The sequence below is a fragment of the Mustelus asterias genome, chromosome 11 (genome assembly GCF_964213995.1).
Source record: "Mustelus asterias chromosome 11, sMusAst1.hap1.1, whole genome shotgun sequence".
Lineage (NCBI taxonomy): Eukaryota > Metazoa > Chordata > Chondrichthyes > Carcharhiniformes > Triakidae > Mustelus > Mustelus asterias.
In genome coordinates this window covers 13,573,841-13,586,854 of record NC_135811.1, presented here as the reverse complement: position 1 = coordinate 13,586,854, position 13,014 = coordinate 13,573,841, and the positions used below count along the sequence as shown (strand labels likewise).

At 44.1% G+C, this 13,014-nt stretch overlaps 1 protein-coding gene across 1 annotated transcript in view; it reads right to left on the bottom strand.

The window, feature by feature from the left end:
- The window catches only part of cfap58 (cilia and flagella associated protein 58), a 222,049-nt gene that overhangs the window by 105,088 nt on the left and 103,947 nt on the right, over nucleotides 1-13,014 (bottom strand). Inside the window, exons 14-16 of the mRNA XM_078224321.1 lie at nucleotides 10,018-10,129; nucleotides 7,557-7,661; nucleotides 3,691-3,810 (exon numbers count right to left, since the gene is read on the bottom strand). Of these exons, the coding sequence (XP_078080447.1) occupies nucleotides 3,691-3,810; nucleotides 7,557-7,661; nucleotides 10,018-10,129 (337 nt within the window). The remainder of the gene's footprint in view (nucleotides 1-3,690; nucleotides 3,811-7,556; nucleotides 7,662-10,017; nucleotides 10,130-13,014) is intronic.

Below are 13,014 nucleotides of genomic sequence, written 5' to 3'. Positions count from 1 at the left end.
GATAGTCAATATCTTTTCCCAAAGGTAGGGGAGTCTAAAATTAGAGGGCATAGATTTAAGGTGAGAGGGGAGAGATACAAAAGTGTCCAGAGGGGCAATTTTTTCACACAGAGGGTGGTGAGTGTCTCGAACAAGCTGCCAGAGGTAGTAGTAGAGGCGGGTACAATTTTATCTTTTAAAAAGCATTTAGATAGTTACATGGGTACGATGGGTATAGAAGGATATGGGCCAAATGCGGGCAATTGGAATTAGCTTAGGGGTTTAAAAAAAAGGGCGGCATGGACAAGTTGGGCCGAAGGACCTGTTTCCATGCTGTAAACCTCTATGACTCTATAAAGAATGTCACTTGACCAAGGCACTGAATGTTTGGTGGCAGTGGAACTGCATTGCAGCATGAATTAGAACCTTCATCAGAGATGAGGGACAGAGGGATCAAAGCTAAACAGTACCACAATCCTGCCACAGGCCAAACCAATGTAATGACCAGTTTCACAGCAGTTGGGAGTAAAGCAGCTGGAGAGCCAGTTATGTGCTCATCCAATAAGTCAGGAAGCAGTTAATTACTAGTGGTAACATGCTAAGGACTAGGCTGTCAGCTCTCCTGGTGGTCTGGATAGCTCCCAGAATAGGAAATTAATTTTTGGCCACGGCTATGAACAACCAGGGAGACAACAGGGAAGTAGAGTTGTTGGACAGCAGCTGCACACCAGTAAAGAGAGGTACAGCTTTGACAAACAAGTACATAAGCCAATGAACACAAAGTGAGGGTGGGTTTTGCTGTCAAGTTAGGCTGCACTGGACCCTTTGGGTGCATTTAAGGCAATAAAGTTGCCAAAGTAATTCCTAGTTTAGCTGCAACTATAGTCATTTTAGGTTTATCCCAATCAGTTCTTCTTTTCAATTTCTCCCCATTCCACCCCCCCCCACAACCCCAAAACTTTCACTGCCTCTATAGTCTATCTGTGAGGGAAGCACCAGATCATTCTGGGAATGAAATTGTTGGAAACCACTGCTGGAATTTTTTCCCCTCTGAATGCATTTTTCCCTTGGCAATTACGCTGGCATGGAATGGGCAATGGTGTTTAAATTCTCAACCTTCTGTTTCCTGTGATAGAGTTGCCAAACCCCCTGGACACGGTAGGAGTCTCCGTATCCAGGGCATTTTTGAAGTGTGGTATCAAATTTTGCAGGAAAATATGTTCAACTCAGCTTCTAGTTTACACAAGTACAGTAGAGGCAATATTTCAAGAGTCCCATCCCGCCCCATAATCTGCAGTGAATGCGGCAAGATTAAGACTTCACACCTGCAAAAAGTTCATTTTCCCCTCCCCATTTGCACTGGCTGTTCCCTCCTCTCTGTCAAGGCTGTATTCCCTTCCATCTGCAGGCAAACAAATAAGACAGCTTGAAAGCTCTCGAACCAAGGGCACAAGTCATATCTTCACCATCACCCATATGGCTGCAGCCAAATACATCGAGGAAAACATCTTGGCTCTCTTGTGATAACAGGAATGTATGTTTGAGGCGATGCCAGGACTTCTGAAAGAGCCCCATGAGAATGAGGATCATGCTAGCACAGAAGCTAATATTTATTCTCAGTGTATTCCTAATTATTATATAATGAGCAGCAGAGACAGATGTGGCACAGATTTATTTATGTAGCTGAGATGTGCAAGCCACACACATTTATTTATTTATGTACCTACAGCCTCTACAGAGTACAAGTTTGTTTATTTCACTGTAGTTGTCTATACTGCTTGGACATTTTTTTTGGGAATTCAACTATTGGGCATATTTATGGATACAATTTTTTAAAAAAATATTTATCATCAGAAGGCATGAGAGGTCCATTGCTATTTTAGTAATTTGTCACTGAGATTTTAAAAAGTGATTGCCTATTTTTGAGAGTCTTTGTCATTGTTCACAGAGAACTACGTTACCCCCCCCCCCCCCCCCCCCCCCACCTCAGGCCCCCAACCAGAAAATGCAACATGGGCAATCTGCCCCCATGTCACACTGCCAAAAGCTCTTAAAGGAACAGTGACCCTTACATATATTGGGCGGCACGGTAGCACAGTGATTAGCACTGCTGCTTCACAGCGCCAGGGACCCGGCTTGGGTCACTGTCTGTGTGGAGTTTGCACGTTCTTCCCATGTCCGTGCTCCGGTTTCCTCCCACATTCTGAAAGACGTGCTGGTTAGGTGCATTGACCTGAACAGGCGCCGGACTGTGGCGACGAGGGGAATTTCACAGTAACTTCATTGCAGTGTTAATGTCAGCCTTACTTGTGACTAATACATAAACTTTTAAAAACTTTATATATTTGCCCAGCAATCGGTGGTGGCCTATTGTAATGCTGTGTGGAGGATAGGACAGTAAAGAAGGTATATGGGACACTTGCTTTTATCAGTGGCATAGAGTATAAGAACAAGGAGGTTATGGAGCTGTACAAAAGGTTGGTTAGGTCACAGCTGGAGTACTGTGTGCAGTTCTGGTCACCTCAATATAGGAAGGATGCGATTGCATTGCAGCGGGTACGGAGGAGATTCACCAGGCTGCTGCCTGGGTTGCAGCATTTAAGCTACAAGGAAAGACTGGAGAGGCTTGGATTGTTTTCTCTAGAGCAGAGAAAGCTGACATGATTGAGGTGTATAAGATTATGAGGGCATGGACAGGGTGAATAGGAAGAAGCTGTTCCCCTGGGTTGAGGGGTCAATCACAAGGTGCACAATAAGGGGCAGGAGATTCAGAGGGGATTTGCAAAGAGATTTTTTCACTCAGAGGGTGGTGGGAATCTGGAATGCACTGTCTGGGAAGGTAGTGGAGGCCAGAAACCTTACAACCTTTAAAAAATATTTGGGTGAACACTTGACACATCATAACATTCAAGGACAAAAACAGAAAATGCTGGAAAAATCTCAGCAGGTCTGACAGCATCTGTGGAGAGAGAATAGTGCCAACATTTCGAGTCTGGATGTCATTTCGTCCAGACTCGAAATGTTGGCTCTATTCTCTCTCCACAGATGCTGTCAGACCTGCTGAGATTTTGCAGCATTTTCAGTTTTTGTTTCAGATTCCAGTATCCACAGTATTTTGCCTATAACATTGAAGGATGGTGGGACAAGTGCTGGAAAATGGGATTAGCACAACTTTAGTGGTACTTATTGTCAGTGCAGACTCGATGGGCCGAAGGGCCTTTTCTGCACTGCACAACTCCATGACTAGGCTGAAGCTCCCTCACACATTGACACTGTCAATACTAAATAAATACATGTATATTTTAAAAATATGGCCTTATCATTAGGCACCGACAATGGTTCAGCTTTAATTCCACATACTTCTTTTAACCATTCTTATCTGACCGGTGAAACATTGAATCAAAACCCCTTGCCACTTTGCAGTAAGGCTGCCTGGCCACAACATTAAACCAAATTACTAATTTAGTCACATTCCCATCATGTCAGCGAGACATGGTACGACAAGTATAAATATTCCCCGTGACCGAATCTTGAAATACATTGTTTTCTTCGCTGCAAATGAGGCAGTGACTGCGGGGAGTACAGGGAAGTCACTCCCAGCTGAGAAAAATTATGTAAAACAAGGCGCCACTGAATTAAAAGAAAAATGGACTCAGTGGTTTGTGTCTCCACAGGAGTGCTGGGGAAAAGGTAAAATGTCCGTGTGCTCACCTTCAGTTGCTTAGTCTTATCTCGGAGCGTCCTCTGATACATCATTAGCTGTTCAGCTGCTTCTGGTCCTGGCTGTCGTGCTAAAATGTGTTTCAGCTCCACGTAGAGCTTCTCTTTCTCCTGGAGAACAAATCGAATATCAGACTGGTGCACTAGGCTAAATGAAATAATGTTACAATTTATTTTGTTACATGAGTATGAAATATAATTACGCCTTGTTTGAAAAGGATCAGAGTAAAATGGGTGCCATCGGGTCACCAATCCAAACATGACTAGTTTATGCATGGCTGGATTCAATAATTTAATCCGCTGTTGACTTTAAGTGACTTTCTATTGCTACTCATATAGTCCTTGAATGGTGATTTTCTCTCTTGTTTCTCCCTTAATTTCTGAAACAAATTTCTTGTTTTATGCTGTCCTGAATAATTTGTCACAACAAATATGCTCTTCTTGGAACAAAACCCGGCGAGGAGTAGTAGCCTGAAAGGGACAGATTACTTTGACAAACTTGTTTCAGCCTTAACCACTTCTCCTTTTCTAAATTGTATCTGCTAGTTGCAGAGAAATTAAAGTTTATCAGCAATTTCCAGTCTGAACTGATCACAAGAAAATGTCTTTTTAACCACTCCTCCTCATCTACTGGTGGGAGGCGGGCTAATATTGGTTATCTACTGCCACCTGCTGTTAATGGATCATTTTGTGAATGGTAAGGACAAGTTTCGACGTTTGGCAGAAATTAATTGGTCCAGCACAAAAACCAAAACCAATTGTCGAGTCTCCTCAAGGTGAGAGGGAGCCCTGCTCTGAACAATAGCGCACAGCAATTTTGTGATAAAGGCTAGGCTTCCCTCATTTAATCCAAATTCGCGTAGCCCCAAAAAGGAAATTTGGAACCTCAATATCAATGCTTTACTGGCCTGAGGCAAAAAAGAACAGGCTGGGGCCAGATGCCCACTCTGCACCTTGCGCGGTTTTACTTTCCACTGAAATGAATGGAGGGTAAAAATCAGGCAAGATGCGATATATATGCTTCCAACCCGAACCCATAACTTTCCCGCAGGGTGGTTATATTAAAATGGAGGTCTGAAAATATGAACAGAAAATGATGCCAAACCACGGTAGATCAATTCCTGATTTGTAAAGAGATTAACATTTGCGCTGGGGCCATTAATCAGGCTTGTTGAGCATTTCCAGCATTTCCTGTTTTTGTTACATTAGAAACACAGATACCCGTCTCCAAAGCATCTGGAGAAGGCTCATTTTCTAGAGCCACGGAGAGGGAAATAAGGATTGCCAAGCGTCAGGGTAACAACCGGATCATGTTAATGAACTGGCCCACTAAATCTCAGTGTACTTTGTTTGGACAGCTGGAGCGTAGTTCCAGGAGGGAGATGCAGAGAACTAGCGCCACAGTTTGATTAAACAGCTAGAAACTCATTACAATAGAGAATATGTAATCCTCTGCAATCAACAACTAGTGACCTGATAACAGAAGCCACGGGAAACTACATTACAGGTATTTTAATGAATGATTATTTTGTTATTTCCAGATTCCTGGACAAGCCTTTCCTTCTCTTTTTGATTTTTTTTTTGCACTTGTCAAGTTGAGCAATGTTAGCATTAAGAAATAGAACACATTCTATTTTGGGATTGCACTATCAGCACAAAGTGCACTCAACTCAACTATATCATGATTAAGGCAAAGGAGAACACATTTTACTTCAATCAATGACATGCCTAGCCCCAAACTCTGGACCAGATTTTCCCAGCCCTGATGAGACAGAAGCTGAGGTGGGACAATAGGAAAAATGGAATGGGGAGGCTTGGGAATCCTGCCTCCGTTTCCAATCTTTGACATTTCCCGGAGGGCAGGGGATGGAGCATACTTCGGGACAGGCCTGTTCCGATTAATGGGAACTTAAAATTGTTATAGGTTTATTCAGACTTTAGCAGCCATCAGGAGTCAGACCAGTTCAACAGAGGTGAGGTCGACCCCAAGCTTAGAATCATAGAAAGAATCATAGAAACTCTACGATGCAGAAAGAGGCTATTTGGCCCATCGAGTCTGCACCGACCACAATCCCACCCAGGCCCTACACTCTTATCCCTACATATTTACCTGCTAATCCCTCTAAACTACGCATCTCAGGACACTAAGGGGCAATTTTAGCATGGCCAAACAACCTAACCCGCACATCTTTGGACTGTGGGAGGAAACCGGAGCACCCGGAGGAAACCCACGCAGACACGAGGAGAATGTGCAAACTCCACACAGACAGTGACCCAAGCCAGGAATCGAACCCAAGACCCTGAAGCTGTGAAGCAGCAGTGCTAACCACTGTGCTACCGTGCCGCCCATAGGTGAGAAGATGTGACTAATAAATAAACTTTACTTTTACTTAGTTTGAAGTGGCACTGAAAGTGGTAGGAGCTTCCGAGCCCATTACATAAAAATTCTCTGGTTTTGAAGAACTCATCATCAGCCTACCCTGACCCAGGTTCCAGGGCTCCCACTATCCTCCCAAATGTGGAAAGTTTTAACTTTGCTGACTCTTGCTCAAGAATATTTATGGGCAGCACGGTGGCACAGTGGTTAGCACCGCTGCCTCACAGCGCCAGGGACCCAGGTTCAAATCTGGCCTCAGGTCAATGTCTGTGTGGAGTCTGCACATACTCCCCGTGTCTGCGTAGGTTTCCTCCGGGTGCTCCAGGTTCCTCCCACACTCCAAAGATGTGCGTGTTAAATTGATTGGCCATGCTAAATTATGTCTCATGGTCTTATGGACCCTAGAGTCAGGGGGATTAGCCGAGTTTAATGGGTGGGGTTATGGGAATAGGATCTGTGTGGGATTGTGGTCAATACAGACTCGATGGGCCGAATGGCCTTCTTCTGCACTGTAGGGATTCTATGATACTATGAATATTGGCTGGAATTCTCTGGCTGTTCATGGCCACAGGATCTTCTGGTTCTGCCAACTGCTATGGGTTTCCTGGAGGCATAGGGTGCAGTCAATGGGAAATCCCATTGTCAGCGGCAGGACCAGAAGATACCACTGCCAGCGAATGGTGAGCTGCCTCCCACCACGAGAAAGACTCTGCAGGGAGGCCAGAAAATCCCCCCCCCCCCCTCCAGCCTCGCCAGTAGTGCGGCAAAGAGCAGCCACAGCAATGGCTGCATAAACAAGTCACTATGTGACCCACTTTTTGACTTGTTCCTAAAGCTCTGGCCGACTCAATGGACAGAAGACCAGCCCCTTAAACCCCCAACCCCCTCCCACCCCTCCTTTCCTCCTCCTCCCCCCCCCCCCCCCACCCAATTTGGCCAGTATAGCCGCCACTCCCTGTTTCGCTTCGGGATGGAGTTGTGACCCAGAATCATTTCCCACTTCCAACAAGAAAATCCAATTTCCACTGCACCAGTTTGTGGCTTCCCAGACTGAGATAGTTAATTTAGTGGCACGTTAGGATTAGTTGTTTTAGCATGGGCAATTGACCATTGGTTTGATAATTTCCCTTAGGACCTTCCCAGAGCAGCGAGATTTTCATCAGTCTAGGCTGGATTCAACCCCATGCCCCAGAGGTAAAAGGATGAGAATTTAACAACTGTATCATTTGTTTTCCCTCTGTAAACAGTGATACTTGAAGGCATGGCAAGGTTAATCCAGACATTTGTGAGCCAGCTGTGTTCCATTAGAGTTGGCTGTGTTATGTTTGACATATTCCGCACTCTTGCACTGATTATGTTGAATACATGAAAAGTTGAATCGCTGATGGGCCACATCAAGCTTTCAATTCTCACTGCTCTCAACAAACACATTCTTTCAGCTCTTTTAGAATGGACTTTCATCCGCTTCATTAGTGTGCACCTGTAAAAGCAGCTCCTTCTCCACCACCTCCTCAGTCTTTGAGATCAGACGCTTCTGTAATGTCTGAACCTTCAGAATTAGCTCATATCTGCTTGGATCACTCGCCTGTGACAAATAAGTTAAAAAAAAATCATACAAGCACTGTTAAGAGTTATCCGTCTCAATTATTGTTGTGTGTTCAAAGCTTAGTCAAAGACATCTTCATTATAGCCTGGCAATTTCTGTGAGCAATGTCAATTCCTCTCCCTGCATAGTTGCTCCCTAGCTATGAGCCATGCCTGACTTTTTTTCCATTAATATAAATGGAAGAAAAATCAGGTGGTCTTCTCTAAAGCCTGGATTCTTTCTCACCAATTTTCTCCCCTGTACTCCATCCAGACACCTAATACTTCAGACTAAGAAAGCCACTCCATGAACCTGAAAACCTTAGAGGCCATCTTTTCTCTCCTACTTATTGGCCTGGAGGCTTCCCGTAATCCATTCCTTAATTGGAACCCATCACAGACTTGACGGAGTGTGTGTCTGTCCTCAAAAGGTCCATCAGCTTTAATCCGTTTTCCTGTTTCGTGGAGAATGACACAGAGGAGGCTAATTGACCTGGGGGGGCGGAAACATGCCGATTTAGCCTGTGCAGATGTGATTAAGTTTGCAAGTATTGCCTTTTGTTTTTGGGGCCTGTGCATGGCAGTGCTCTAAAAACACTTGCAGACGTCTCTGATCACCATCTGGCCTGAAGCTTCTTCCAATAATGTCCGAGCGCTGGAACCTAACAGCACCTGCTGTTGCAACTTCACAAACAGCAGGGAAGACTACAGATCCGGTGTTAACCCCATAAGGTCCAGTCCAGGAGAGGCATGGTGGAACAGTGGTTAGCACTGCTGCCTCACAGCACCAGGGACTCGGGTTCAATTTCGGCCTCGGGTCACTGTCTGAGTGGAGGTTGCACATTCTCCCCGTGTCTCCGTGGGTTTCCTTAGAGTGCTCCAGTTTCCTCCAACAGTCCAAAGATTAGGTTGATTGGCCATGCTAAATTGACCCTAGTGTCAGAGGGATTAGCAGAGTAAATATATGGGGTTACTGGAATAGGGCCTGGGTGGGATTGTGGTCGGTGCAGATTTAATGGGCTGAATGGCCTCCTTCTGCACTGTAGGGATTCTATGATTCTTCTGTGATTCTACATAGATTCACACTGACAAACAAAAAGGCAAAACTGGAGCCTGACAGCATCCAAATCCTGGTAAACTGCAGGAAGGCAGAACAAATTCCCAAATAGCTTTCTGCTTCCATCCATCCCAGACCTATGCATAAATCAGTAAGTAAAAGTGGAAAGCCTTAGCTATTATTTCACTTTAAGTTGTTCTGTTCCTTCAAACATCTAAATTATTTTGTTTAAGTGGTGATGTTCCAAATTATAAGCAAAGGTCTAGCTCCAAAATTCAAAAGGGAAGTGTCACAGACTGCCCGAAGGCCCCTTGCATTTATATCCCTCTTGCAATTGACACAGTGAGACTAATTTTAGTCTCTGCAATGCTCCAGAAAAAGCTGCAGGCTGGACATAAAACAGATTAAAAATAGTCTCAATTATGCACATCCTGCCCATTTACACTGGTGTTTGGACAGGTGGCTATGTCTCCTTCTTCGAATAGGTCACATCGGCGTCATAACGCCATCACAATTTCTCCCATGATGCCTGAACATGGCTGCTTAGTGTTGGTAGATGTTAACTAGTGCACAGAATTAAGTTTAAGGAGTTTCACTTGAAGGGTCCTTCAGCACATTTAAGGTCATTTTGCCTCCAATATTCTCGGAGCGCTTCTGAGGTCAACATATTCCATTCAGCTACAGAGTAGGATTCTCTCCACTTGACCTTATTGCATTAATCTAATGCTTAGAACGGCAGCTCCACATGCATTATAAACCACCCTCTTTTGTCACATGATAGCAGAATAATAATTGCCAACAAAATTGATGTTCCATGTCTTCACAGTCACTACTCTTGCCTAAAAGACAGGAAATAGTTGCAGGGCATTTATATATTATCTAATGCTCATTTTCAGTGACATAAATATTACTGGGAAAGTATTTTGCATGTGATATACTCATTACAGTCATTATTAGTGTCAAGAGGAAACATTAAAATATGAGCAACTTACCAGGCTCATGCCAGTACTGGTAAATTCTATTGAATTTTTAATAGTTTATTCCTATAAATCACATCCCAATGCATTCTCATGGTTGAAGCAGATTATATAATGGGAAAATTTATATTTTACTCATGAGGATTATCTACACAACATAAGATTAATATAATACTGTGTGAACCTTGAGACTGAATTAAATAGAACATGTTTCAGATATAAGCAGGTACAGGGAGAGAAGGGGGGGGGGGGGCTTGTTGATCACCAGAATGTGTTTGAAATATTAATGAATGCACAAGTGCAAGAAGTAAAATTAAAATCACCTCAAGTTTTCGCCATCTGTGAACATTCAATGGATTTTCCAACTCCTCCTCAAGGGCCCTACACCTTGTCCGTTCCTTCAGCAGTTCTTTCTCTACATGATAAATCTCGCGTCTGTATGAGAAATATAAAGCACATCACACTATTTGCCTTACTTTTACAAACTTGGGCTTGAATTCAGTCTGTACACACCTCATAAAGAACATCTTATTGCTTTCGTAGGGCCACCAACTCCTTACGCATGGACCCTATTCTGTCGGAAATTAGAGGGAATTTACTTGTCGATGCAAATCTGGCTGTAGCGGAACCATGGAGCTAAATTTTCCCAGGTGGATTCACGACGCTGTTGACAGCCTCAGTTCTGGGTTGGGAATTTGAAAATGGCACGACATCGGGTTTGTTCTTCCCGAAGCCAATGAAGAAGCTGCCTCCAGCAGTCCCATCTAATTAGCATCCATGGCCACCATCACAGTGTGGGCACAGACATTAGCGGGGACACCAGTCTCCATGAGTTGGCTGCAATAGCATGCCTTCTGCTTAGGGAGATTTGAGCACTGCGATTTAATGCTGGCAATTTAATCAAAATGTGGAGATGCCGGCGTTGGACTGGGGTAAACACAGTAAGAAGTTTGACAACACCAGGTTAAAGTCCAACAGGTTTATTTGGTAGCAAAAGCCACACAAGCTTTCGAGGCTCTGAGCCCCTTCTTCAGGTGAGTGGGAATTCTGTTCACAAACAGAACTTATAAAGACACAGACTCAATTTACATGAATAATGGTTGGAATGCGAATACTTACAACTAATCAAGTCTTTAAGAAACAAAACAATGGGAGTGGAGAGAGCATCAAGACAGGCTAAAAAGATGTGTATTGTCTCCAGACAAGACAGCCAGTGAAACTCTGCAGGTCCACGCAACTGTGGGAGTTACAAATAGTGTGACATAAACCCAATATCCCGGTTGAGGCCGTCCTTGTGTGTGCGGAACTTGGCTATCAGTTTCTGCTCAGCGACTCTGCGCTGTCATGTGTCGCGAAGGCCGCCTTGGAGAACGCTTACCCGAATATCAGAGGCCGAATGCCCGTGACCGCTGAAGTGCTCCCCAACAGGAAGAGAACAGTCTTGCCTGGTGATTGTCGAGCGGTGTTCATTCATCCGTTGTCGCAGCGTCTGCATAGTTTCCCCAATGTACCATGCCTCGGGACATCCTTTCTTGCAGCGTATCAGGTAGACAACGTTGGCCGAGTTGCAAGAGTATGTACCGTGTACCTGGTGGATGGTGTTCTCACGTGAGATGATGGCATCTGTGTCGATGATCCGGCACGTCTTGCAGAGGTTGCTGTGGCAGGGTTGTGTGGTGTCTTGGTCACTGTTCTCCTGAAGGCTGGGTAGTTTGCTGCGGACAATGGTCTGTTTGAGGTTGTGCGGTTGTTTGAAGGCAAGAAGTGGGGGTGTGGGGATGGCCTAAATTGAGTCTGTGTCTTTATAAGTTCTGTTTGTGAACAGAATTCCCACTCACCTGAAGAAGGGGCTCAGAGCCTCGAAAGCTTGTGTGGCTTTTGCTACCAAATAAACCTGTTGGACTTTAACCTGGTGTTGTCAAACTTCTTACTGAATTTAATCAAAGACATCCCATGGTTTGCAGATTGGACCTCCTGCTGTGAAGCCGCCCTTTGCTCAAATTCCGGGCCACTGACACAGCGCCGTAAGGGAAATTGTAATCCCATTCTGCAACAGGGCTGAATTGCCTCATTAAATTGATGCTGCTGAGATGTTACCTTGGTGGGGAGAGTGAACAGAGGTGGAAACATCTCTCAGACATGTCTCAGCCAGTCACAACCTCCTCATACCCAACGTCTAAATTAAACCTTCCTGATGGGCTGGGATAAGACACTCCTTTATTTTTGCTTGGTGCCTCGATTTGCTACCAATTCTTGGAGCTTCAGGTTCTGTCCAATAAATATACTGAGTTTGATTTAGTATGTCTGCAGGGGCCATTGTACTGCAGAGATGTGACGTAGATCATCGAGTCCAGGACTTGAAGACAGAATTACTCAGCATATGTGCAGTTGCTTGCACAATGTTTACACTTAGAATAAATTATCTCCCATATTAAATATAACAACCATGAAGTTTGCTTTCTTGACATCCAGACCAAGACCCATTGCAGTTCAAAAGAACCTTAATAGCTCATTTCAATAAATACTTCTATAAATCAGTTATTCACAACATATCTAACTTCTATTCCCATTTCATCTATGCAAACATGGTAAATTTCCTCATGTAAGTAATCCAGTTAAAGTCAACAAATTGCTATACAAGGACAGTGAATGTTTCAATATAATTTACATAAGGACTTAATCTCCATGTAATTTTTGGAAGGGCAGAAAGTATTCATTTATACTTGCTACATATTGTCTATATAATTGATGTAGAGATAGCATATTGCTGACAATTATTTTTTTTTAAATCCAGGGATAAGGGACTTTAGTTACGTGGATGGATTGGAGAAGTGGGCTGTTCTCCTTGATGAAAAGGTGATCGGGAGATCAGAATCATGAGGGGTCTGGACAGAGTAGGGAGAATCTGCTCCAGTGGCAGAGGGTCAAGGACCAGAGGACACATGGAGACATGAGGAAAAGCTTTTTAACGGACCAAGTGATTAAGATTTAGACCATAGGGCATGAGAGTCCGGTAGAGGCAGGTTCGACTGTGACTTCCAAAAGGGAATTGGATAAACCCAAAGAGAAAGTATTGCAGGCCTCTGGGGAGAAGCAGGTGGTAAATATTGTTCCATTAGAAGCTAGCACAGGCACAATGAGCCGAGTGGCCTCCTCTGTGCTGTAACTATTCTATGATTCCATGCATTCTCCTTGGCTAAAAACATTTGTTTTGGGATGCGGGCAGACTCTCCGAATTGCTTTTTCAAAATTTATTCTTTCATGGGATGTGGGTGTCGCTGGCTCGGCCACCATTTGTTGCCCATCCCTAATTGCTTGGT